The 11,099-nt window shown below is 32.8% G+C and overlaps 1 protein-coding gene across 1 annotated transcript; it reads left to right on the top strand.

The window, feature by feature from the left end:
- The first annotated feature begins 6,558 nt into the window (after positions 1-6,558).
- LOC111409341 lies at positions 6,559-7,699 on the top strand. The gene is made up of 2 exons (XM_023039391.1): positions 6,559-6,869; positions 6,992-7,699. The coding sequence occupies exons 1-2, from the start codon at positions 6,764-6,766 to the stop codon at positions 7,513-7,515; spliced, it is 630 nt and encodes a 209-aa protein (XP_022895159.1). The 5' UTR covers positions 6,559-6,763; the 3' UTR covers positions 7,516-7,699.
- Positions 7,700-11,099: the final 3,400 nt, after the last annotated feature.

Raw genomic sequence — 11,099 nt, forward strand, 5'->3', positions numbered from 1 at the left:
ATGTATTTGGATATTTTCTGTACAGAAATAAAGTATTCAGTTCATTCCACTCTGTTATTATGTTCAGTACTGATCTCACTTAAGAAATAAGGTTGGACCAGTTGGAAATAGACATGTGCAGATCACATAACATGTAATTTCCATGCTACACTCCCATAATTGATCTATGTCATTTGGTTGTATGGGTGTACGTGACCATTGATGGATTTAGTTACGCTAAATGTGATGAAAATCGCTTTGATCCTACATCGATGTAACTAATGGACGAGATTGTTTGGAAATACCTTCAATAACTATAGCACAATTTTGAGCTCATAAGTCTGTGCACATTTATAATGTAACAGTTTAGCTAGTGGGAGATTGTTGGAAAAAATTCCAACTTTGGGGCCACACATGTACATTTATTAGAATGTGTGGTGCTATTTTAAAGTAAATATAGTCGATAAAGTGATCCATTGGATTTAATTTTGGACTAATGGGTATTAAATTTTATGGGATTAAAGTGTAGAGACCAGAAGGTGTTATTTTGAATTGATGAGGGGCCGATTTGAAATAACTTAAAGTTAATAACTGCCAATAGCAATTATTTTAAAAGTGGTTATGGTCCCCAATTTGAACGTGATTTTTTTTTTTTATGGTATCTCTGCATCCCCATCAACAGAGACTTTTCAAGAAAACAAAGAAAGGAAAATCACGTATCAATTGGAAAATCAAAACCCGATTAAAGCAGTAAGATTTATGGATCAAGGTATGTTTCCGCACTTTTTGTTGTCTCTTTGATTTCAACATGAAATTTATGATTTTATGAAATGATTTTATGAATATGGTTCCTTTCAAATTTATGCAACATTCTTCTCTCACAGGTAGAACTCACTTTATTTCTCTAACGGTCAAATTAACATTATTCTTCATAGGCTTGCATTTCACCCACAATCAATTATTGACGTTCACGTATGAATTTCACCTTATGAACAATATTCGAACCTGTGAATTAATTAATTGCTTTAGTAATAAAAATTCAGAGACGTCATATTCAAAAAAATGATCAAATACACTTGGCATCGTGCTTCATTGCCGATACTTGGAAACTAGAGATGAGTTCTTAGTTTTCAGATGTTTGATTTTTTTTTTTTTTTAAATGTACACGTAGCAAGTTGTTTTGTATAATTTTAACTCCACCTATTTGAAAATAAGTAGTTGGACCCAAAACCCGCAGAAAATGATGAAAGCAGTGAGAGCACAAATAAATAATTAAGGGGTTCATTGGCCATGCTTGACTAACCTCACGAGCTCAAGGCTTGGCCCTTGACAGATTAGCCAAGAGCTCAGCTAGTACGAACTACAAGCCGAGCTCATGGTTAGTAGGGTAGAGCCGCTCGGCTAGATCCATTAACACCACTACTCTAGCCACCCCTCTTTTGCATAAGAAAATATAGTACTAAAAGCTTGAAGACTTCAGATTGAAATTCAATATCGGGATTGGAAGCTTGAAGACTGCGAACGAAGACATAGTCTCAGATTTTGGCGAACCTCCGCAATCTTACATATTTTTGTTTGCCTATTTTCTTACTCATATAAAATTATGGTTTCTAATTCTTAAAATCAAGTATCACGGATGAGTGAAATAACATAGCAAAGGCGTAGAAAGCATCATGTCAGAAAATGAAAATGAAAGCACGAGAAATGGAACCCCTTATTACTATAAACATATTCTTTTCATGTTCGTGTAAACAAATGTTATAACCAAAAGCACCTAATTAACTAAATTTCCATATCACACAGCCCTTGATCAACCTTATTGTAACATATTTTGGTCCTTTGATAGAGACCATACCAACTCCCAAAACTCTCAAGAAAACTACAATCTAATGTGAAATAACAATATTGAAAAGGAAACTAGTTATCCTGGAAATCAGAGTCTGCTTTCCACTGAGTACCTGTAATGAGAGGCTGGTAAGGACCCTTGACTGGTACGCTAATGTAATTCGCCTGATCTTTTGAAAGCTTAGTGAGCTTAGCAAGAAGCTTCCGAAGGTGGAGAGCGGAGGCCTTCTCATCAAGGTGCTTCGGCAAAATGTAAACCTTCTTCTCGATCGTACGTGCCAGTTTTCCTTTCATTCTAGAGCTCAAGTTGAGTAATCACTTGGTTGGTAAAAGAGCACAACATCACGAAGTTCATGAGATGACCCTCTGCCAAGACCATAATACCATATTTTGTATCTGTTTGTGGCTTGTTGGTGATTCTTTTAAGGTCTCGAGATCGTGCATGTCAGTTTCATTGTCCAAGTGACCAACGTTTCAAACAATGGCATAGTTTTTCATCTTTCTCGTTGAAAGTTTACTAGATACCACTTGAAGGTTCTACCTAGCCAATTTAATTTGACCTTACGTGCAAAATTATTCTATTAAAAGTGACAAGTCACTTTTCAATAATTTCTTGATGATTAAGCAAACAAGTTAATATCTCAATGTTTGAATACCACAGTTTATAATATGAAAGCAGTAACTAACACAATAATTGTTGTTGGAGAAATCCAACTAAGTAAAAATCTCCAGGTCCAAGCTGGTTATCTCCACTATGGACAATAAATGTTATGGTTAGATGATGTCTAGCCAACTCCTCTAGACTTCTGAATCTACTTCCTATAATCTCTAAGATACAACCGTCTCCTCCAACTTCCTAATCTTGTACAATTGTCTCTTTCAATTGGATACCCAAGAATTACCTATTATTGTTCTTATTCCTACACTTGTAGTCCAACCTTCCTCAATCTTTAGTAGCCTTTAAAGTTCTAAGAAAGTACCTTCCTTGTTACGCAAAGGAATTGCGTGTTTTGGATTCTGGAACCTTGATGTTTTTCCCAATATGTGATTGTAAGATTTCAAGAATGTATGATTTGAATCTTGGGTTGAACGTGTTCTTGGATTATCAAAAGATGTTATGAATATGATATGAAATAGAGACACAATGAACAATCACCCAAAAAATCGTGCAAGGCTTGGTTATTAATAGTTAGGGATATTTAGATTTTATAGGCCATGTAAAACTTTCCAAAATTCAAACTAATGTTGGCTAAATAATATCGTCGCTCAAGCAACACTCCAGCGAAATGCTAACGACAGTGTTTCGCTCGACGAAGTCCTGATGACAAGTTAGCGAAGTCCATTTTGTTTTTGTCGCTCGAACATTGTCTTGACGAGAGGCGAGCAAAATGAAGCGTTTCTTTTTTCTTGTTCCAAACTCAATAGGGTTAGACAAAACTCTCGAACTCGAACCGAACTGAGCGATTTTTCTTAAATTAAATACCCGAATGGGTATCTGAATCAAGAATCGATAGGTTTGGTTTGATTATTGATTCTAGATCAAGAACCGAAGAATTGAATCTCCCTAATTTTTTAATTAATTTATTTTAAATAAGCAAAATTATTTTATTTTTCTAAATAAATTTACTAACTAATTAATTTTAGCTCAAATCCAAAAATATGATTTTTTTTTCTAATTTCCAATTCAAAGCCAACTTAATCAAATTGATCTAAATTTTATCCAAATCTATTACTCTACACTAATGCCGTTTCTACTATTCTAGAGAAATCAAATTGAAGCTAGACAATGCTTCTCTTAATTATTATGAGCTCCCTATCTACTTCTTCCTGTAATTTTAACAATCAAATTTTCGAAGAACTCAATAAAGAGAGATGCAAAAAACACATAAGACTGGACTACGTTATTTTGTAAGAGTTAAAATTGAATATAACTTTATAAGTATTAAAAAATTTAATTATAATACGAAACCTGGGAGTCGAATGGAACCGAATCGAACTAAACCAAATGGAATCAAACCCGAACGATTCTATAATAAAATGTGGACCCGATGGTTCCACTTACTAAATACCCAAAAATTTCAGGTCCAGTTCAGTTCTCAAAAGAACCATATCAAATCGGACCATGTCCAACTCTAAAACACGATCTCTAACCCTAAGCTACCTTATCCAACTATACAATATTGCTCTTAGCTCTTTAACTTTCACACCTTCAAAATCACTCATAAGAGTTTTAACCTTAATATCTAAGGAATCTTTCTCTACCCTCAACTCCTTAAAATTTCTAGTAGACTCATCAAGTTCGATTATAAGTCTTTCTTTTTTCTAATTCGAGTTCATTCAATTTTTTAAATATGAATCGATTACCTTATTCAACTTAAGACTCTATTCCTAAGAGTCCTCAACCTTCTAAAATTCATTCTTACCTACAAAAACAAACGCCATATAGTTCAGACACTCTTCGATACTAGAAGAATCACTATAATCACTTGAGTAAGATTCATCATCAGTGAGAGACATATTCAACATTTCCCTTACCTAAGGTTTTCTTGTAACTAGGGTATTCGGATCTAATATAACCAAATCCCTGACACATGACATCTAATGGATTGAGACTTCTTCTTGACAACCATAGTATCTTTCTTCTCTCGATTATCCTTCCTGAATTTACCAGGGCTACCTTAGTATTTATCCTGGGGATTCTTTTATTCTTAAAAACTTTTCTTTTATTCTTAAAAACTTTCTTGAATTTCTAAACAAAATAAGCTACTACCTCGTCATTAAAGGCATCAGTGTCAGTTGTGTCATAGTTTTCTTCCCTGATAGTGTTTAAGGCAACAGACTTATTTTTCTTAGAGTAAGATATTGTTAATTCATCGGTTTGGAGAGATCCATCTAATTCTACTAGCTTAATCATATTTAAATCTTTACTTTTATTGATTACAGTGGCCTTAGGTTTAAATCTCTCAAGTAAGGATTTGAGAACATTTTTCACAATTTTCATCTCAAGAATTCGTTCACCTATGTTAAAACTAGAATTTACTATATCATTCAACTTAACGTAGAAATCATCAAAGGATTCACCATCCTTCATTCTAATTTCTTCCAATATAGCGCTCAGCATCTGATGCTTAAAGTACTTCATTATCTTAGCTCCTTAATTAGTGGTTTCTAGAATATTCCAAACTTCTTTTACAATCTCACACATTGACATTCAAAATTTTCGGATGAAACAACCGTAAAGAGGGCATGTATCCCTTTATTATTTCGATTACACTTAGCTAGTTCATCCTTAGTCCAAGTGGATATATCGATAGGGATAACTATACAAGCAATAGTTGTAAAAGGGGTAATCCAACCTTTCACAAAACTAACACAAACTCTCTCATTCATGGACTACAAAAAAAAAAAAAAAATGTCATCCTAACTTTCAGTAAGCATAATTGCTTCCATCAAAATACTTAAAAACAAAAAGTGACTAACTAGTACTCATCTAGATAATATTAGGGTCAACAGTCGAATTCAAACTATGTTACCAATTAAAATAACAAAGTTTGAGTCAACTAACACCTAGAGAAGTGATTAATAGGTGTAATATTCGAAATTGGAATTTACCAACCAGTTAATTGCAACAAGCCTGATTAACGAATCTAAATGAATCAAATCACATATCTAAATCCTAGATATCAATCAAACAATGTAAATCAATACTTGAAAGTAAATAATGTCAAGAATTACGTATGAAGAAAAATCCCTTGAAAAACTTTTCAAAAATAAAAATCTCATGGCAAACTTGCCACTAAATAATCCACAATAAAGAATAACTTACAATATTGGTCCAAATACAACTAAACCTTAGTAGATTATGACCTCCAATATGTAATCGTCGAAGAACTTCTCGATTGTATGCTCCAGCACCAGCTCTAGAACTGGATTCTTTTCTCTTCTTGGTTCACAAAAAACGAACACATTACTTACAACCTGACAAATGATTGGCGTGATCTCTTTAGCTTTTTGAGAATTTGGGATCTTTGATGTTTTAATTTCGTGGTTGAATCAAGAGATCTTTGCAATATGTTTTTGATTTTTAAAAATGCATTCTCTTGAATGAAAAGAGGTTCAACCTCTCGAATGGTTTGAAAAAAAATTGCAAACTCAGATTTGTCACGTAAAACGACCTCTCGAGAGGTTGACTAGCACTTAGCAAGTGGTCTGCTCATTGCAAAAATCGCTTGAGCGGTCCAAAGGCAGCTAGTGAGCGATTAATCTCCCTTGTTGATTTTCTTATGTTGTTTTTTACTTCTTTTAGGACACTACCAACCCCCAACAATTTGATTCTAATTACAACTCGATAAATTGTCGTTTTGGCTACGAATTTTGCCCACACAAATTTGGACTTAACATTATGCTCTCTTTTTTTTGTCCCATTTTAATGAGTTTTTGGGAATAATGTATATTGGAATAATTTTTTTTTAGAGAATGTGTGGTTAAAAAAGAATAATATTTTTTTGATTTATGTGTAATAATATTTTATTGTAGAATGAGTGGTTAAAAAGAAGAGAGAAATATATATAAACTTTTAATGGGGCAAACGAGGATTATGTAATAAGTATAGCAATTAGCAGGTTTTGAAATTATAACATTTTGGGATATCAATTCCTCTTTAATTCAACTTCATTCTTAGCCGTCAGATGAATAATATGACCGTTAAGAGACGCTCCCCCATAAAATTCAAATTGAAATTTTCGTAATAATATGCAATAAAAACACAATACTTTTACAGGAACACATCAACAAAAACGCTCTCCAAGAAACCTTTCACAAATTCAAAACCCACAAACTTTAACTCTCGCTTCTTGAATAGTATTTCTACCAGAAATCGATCTTCTTCTTTTCTGATTCAGTTTTACTGTAATTAATCAATCAAACACACAAGCCGAAGATGATGCTAAGAAATGGCAAACCCCCACTTCCCAGATCTCCTATTAGACTTCGTTCTCGCCGCGCTCTTCAGCCCACTGCAAGCAATACTGCACAGATCCCACCAGGTAATTTCTGGATTTCAAGAGAAAAGTAGAATAAAAATGTGCAACAATTATTTGAATTTGTTTTTTAAATCGATTTTTTTTTAATTCTTAGTAAATTTCTTGAATTTGTTGAGGGAGAACAGGTTCTTTGACGAAATCTCAGTTGCCTAAACGGTCTTGGGACGTGGAAGAACTTGAGGCTCGCCCTGAATACAACACCATATCCTGTGAAGTAAGGGCTCTTGCTAAAATGGTGCGACAAGAATTTGGGACCAGTGATGATAAAATGGATGTTGAATTTGATGACGGTGTTTTGAGCAATAATCGGATTCCTTTGTTCGAGAGGGGTAGGTTTTACGAAGAGTACGCAGCAAAAAGAAATGAGAGGCTGAAGAAAAAGAAGGGTGAAATTGAGGGTCATAAGAAGAAGCTCATGAATAATCTTGGAGTCAGAATTGAATCTGCAAAAAAGTTTGACAGCAGGAGAAAAATGGCGGTGGCTGCCACTCCGATGATGGTTCAGAGAGAGTCTGCAACACCGAGGTATTTGCTGAGGAGCAGTGCTAGAAAGGAGAATAAGAAACCTCCTCTGCCTATGAATTTTGAGAGTTCTGTTGGGGGGTATACAGAGAGAAAAGTTGGGGGAAGAAGGATTAGGAAGATTTGAACAAGTGTGCTTGTTCGGAGTTTCTTTCTTTACTCTTTTGTGGTTTTTTTTTTTAAATTTGTTAGCTTTTAGTGATAGATTTTGAGTTCCTGGAGTGGAAAATTGGAGCTCGAAGTTTTTATTGAATTCAGGCTATTTCACTTGTTGCTGTTTTCATTTATCAAAATGATTGATCTGAATTGTTGCTGTTTTCATTTATTATAACGATTTATATCCATTGTTGTGTTCGTACAAATGAAATTTTTGCAGCAAGGGTGTTGTGTCAGACTTAGCCCAAACTTCAGCAACAGATCTTTATTGGCAAATTAGGCTCAATGCCCTAAAAAAAAATTTAAAAAATTAGTTTGATTAATACCCTATTTATTAATTAAATCACTGAACAACCCTTGACGCCTTCGTGGATGAGGAGAGTAGCATCACCACCATCATTCACATTTGTAATTCAAGAATCGTCCCTCAAAGATTAAATGAATTGATAGCAGCAATTCAAGACGAAGAAAAAGGTTTTGGAAATTGTAGAACTGAATACCTCTTCACCACAGTGTATCAATCCCTCTTTGTCTCTCATCTTCCTCTTATACTCCTTTTTCTCCCATCGCCAGAAGTATAATTTAATTTTCTGCAAATAAAAAATGCCTTCTTTATTTTATTTTTTAATTTATTTATGGTTGTCTGTTTTTCTTTCTTTTTTCATGTTTTTTTTTTTTCTAGTTTGTTTTCAGTTTATGGGCCCCAATTTGATTATAGGTGCAGTGTGATTTGGGAAGCCATGCTTGACGGTAGAAAAAGTGGCAGTAAAAAAACCAATTTTATCCATCTCAGATGATCTTGATAAATTCCACAAAGAATTGAAATTGCTCTGGTTAACTCTGTTTACCTCAATAATGTGCGGAAGAGAGGCAACATTGCGTGATTGAGGATCAGTTGATATTAATAACTTAGTGGCATTAATGGATGGGTAAAACATAATTGGACCATTTAAGGAATAAGTTGAAAATGGCTGTCATCTCGTTTTGATTATTCGAATTCTGTATGTGGTAAAATGATGAACGAATATGAGAAATATGCACATCATTGATAATTATATATATTGGCTCCTATTTGCGCAAAAAATTCTTTTTAATACCCACTCCAACATGACAAAATGCTGAAAACTAAGGTAGTGATTGGTTTGCATTTTCATTTTCCATTTTCATTTTCAAAACGATTTTTAGTTTTCCTCGAAAATGACCCGTTTTCCGCGTTTTGAGCATTTTCGACATTTATAACTAAAAACGATAAAACGTCATTTTGCGTTTTCATTTATAAATTTTAACTCGTTTTCAAAAATGTGTTTTCGAAAACGATGGATCAAACGCATTTTCCACGTTTTCGAAAACGAAAAACGAAAAATGAGCCGAAAACGGCAAACCAACTACGGCCTAACTCTTTTTATGGGTTCCAATTCATTAGATTACAATGTAAATTGTGTAACTTTTTTTGAATTTTTGTCACTTGTTTTAGTATTTGTCACTTTTTTTGAATTTGATTTCCATCACATTTTTTTGTGACAAACATCACTTTTATTTCTACCAAAAGTTTTAACAGAGTAAAATAGATACTAATCATTCAGTGTTTGTCATTTTTTTTATTTCATCACTTTTTAAGTGTTTGTCACTTTTTTTGAATTTTTTTCACTTTTTAAGTATTTGATACTTTTTTTATTTTCTCACTTTTTTGAATCTGTGTAAATTTTTTTTAATTTCTGTCACTTTTTTGAATTTGTCACCTTGTTCAGTAATTGTCATTTTTTTTGAATTTTTGTCACTATTTTTTAGTGTTTGTTACTTTTTTCCAATCGTCGGTTTTAAAATTTCTATCACTTTTTTATTAAAAAAATTACATACAATTTCATTTTTATTAAAAAGTGATGTTTATCAATTTTTATAAAATGGTGACATTATGTCACTTTTTAATTTTGCACTATATTTTTTACTTTCAAAAAACTTTTTCACGTGAATTTTCAAAAGAACCCTAAACTTAAGGGTATTTTTGTAAGTTGTCCATCTATATTCACGTGTAGCGGAGGCAATGGGCTGAGCTTGGCTCGTAGGCCGAGTCAAGCTTGGGCTCACAAGGTATAGATAAAATGTAAATCCTCATTTTTTTATTCGAGCTTGGGACCGGTTACTTAAATTTTGAGTAGGCGGTGTTAAAAACAAATTTTGAGTAGGCGGTGTTTCAATTTTTTAAAGAAAGTTAAAAATGGTATTATAAAATGATAAATTCTGATTAATATGATTAAATTTGATATCACTTACCAATAATGTGGGCTCAGGGCTATACCCCTGTGGCATACGATAAATTGAAAACTGGAAAATGCATTAGATATGACTCGCGGCATTAGAGAGAGAGAGAGAGATGTTGAAAGTTGAATTGTCTAAGAAAAATAGGTTAATTATTTGGGTATTTACAGAGAGAGAAGAAAAATGGCTTGTGGGCGCTTGGGCTCAGCTCGTTTATTTTTTTTCTTTTTTAAATAGATAAAATATAAACGGTAAATCCTCCTCCTTCATCCGAACTTAGAATTGGCTACTTAAGTTTTGAGTCGGTAGAATTAAAAATTGTACATGAGCAACTAGTAAGGTGTACAATTTTTTAAAGAAAATTAAAAATAGTATTATAAAATAACAAATTTTGATTAATATGATTAAATTAAATACCACTTACCTGACGACATACAATTTCGATATATTTATCTTGTAGTAAAAAATGAGTGTCCTGACAATTTGTCACGCACATTCAAATTATCTTCTTTCAGTCGACTCTTAATCTCGGACAAAACCCTCTTATCTACACTAAAAGCAGATTCCGAAGCTACAGTGCTAATCAGAGGTGTCAATGAATCTTTTGCAATTGCTAAAACTACTGGCCATCATCCATCGTCGTTCATGCCGTCGTCAGAATTCAATAACCTTTTTAGAGATTTTTTTAATTTTTTTATTGGTAGGCATTTTATAATTAAAGTAATCAATAAATTCAGTAGGCAATGTATTTTCATTTGTCTCTGATGTTTGGTTAGATGCAGAAAATAAAGTATTACTAAATGAACATATTGTATTTGTGTCATATCTATACGTGTTAATACCTTCAAATATATTTAATATTTCAACGTTATCTTCTTCAATATCAGTGGATATTTGTACACATTTGTTTTGCATATAATTCATACTCGACTAATATTTGTACTCAACTAATATTTCAACTCTTGAAATTTGATCAATTACGTATTTAGTTCCTGATAAATTATATCGGAGATCCATGATACATGTTAAAGGAAATAACATAGGTAAATCTTCCAAATATTTTCTGAACTTTAATTCCATAGAGAACATAATTACACTAAAATCAGGGTCTTTTTATTTATAAAGACGTTCAAACACTATACAGCAAGTGGGATAGTAAACTTCAAATAAAGTATTTGTACCATCATAAAAACTTTTCAAAATTTTTGTAACTTTTAAAATTAAAAGTCAATCAGATTCATTCAAAATAACATCATTATCGTTTCTAATATGCCTATTGTTATAAAACTCTGTTATTAA

This window comes from Olea europaea, chromosome 14, assembly GCF_002742605.1.
Source record: "Olea europaea var. sylvestris chromosome 14, O_europaea_v1, whole genome shotgun sequence".
Classification (NCBI taxonomy): Eukaryota; Viridiplantae; Streptophyta; class Magnoliopsida; order Lamiales; family Oleaceae; genus Olea; species Olea europaea.

What these genes read in the sequence shown, in the direction of transcription:
- LOC111409341 (XM_023039391.1), top strand. Translation starts at nt 6,764, where the DNA reads ATGATGCTAAGAAATGGCAAACCCCCACTTCCCAGATCTCCTATTAGA. An exon ending in TACTGCACAGATCCCACCAG is followed by an intron (nt 6,870 to 6,991) that starts GTAATTTCTGGA and finishes GAGGGAGAACAG; the next exon opens with GTTCTTTGACGAAATCTCAG.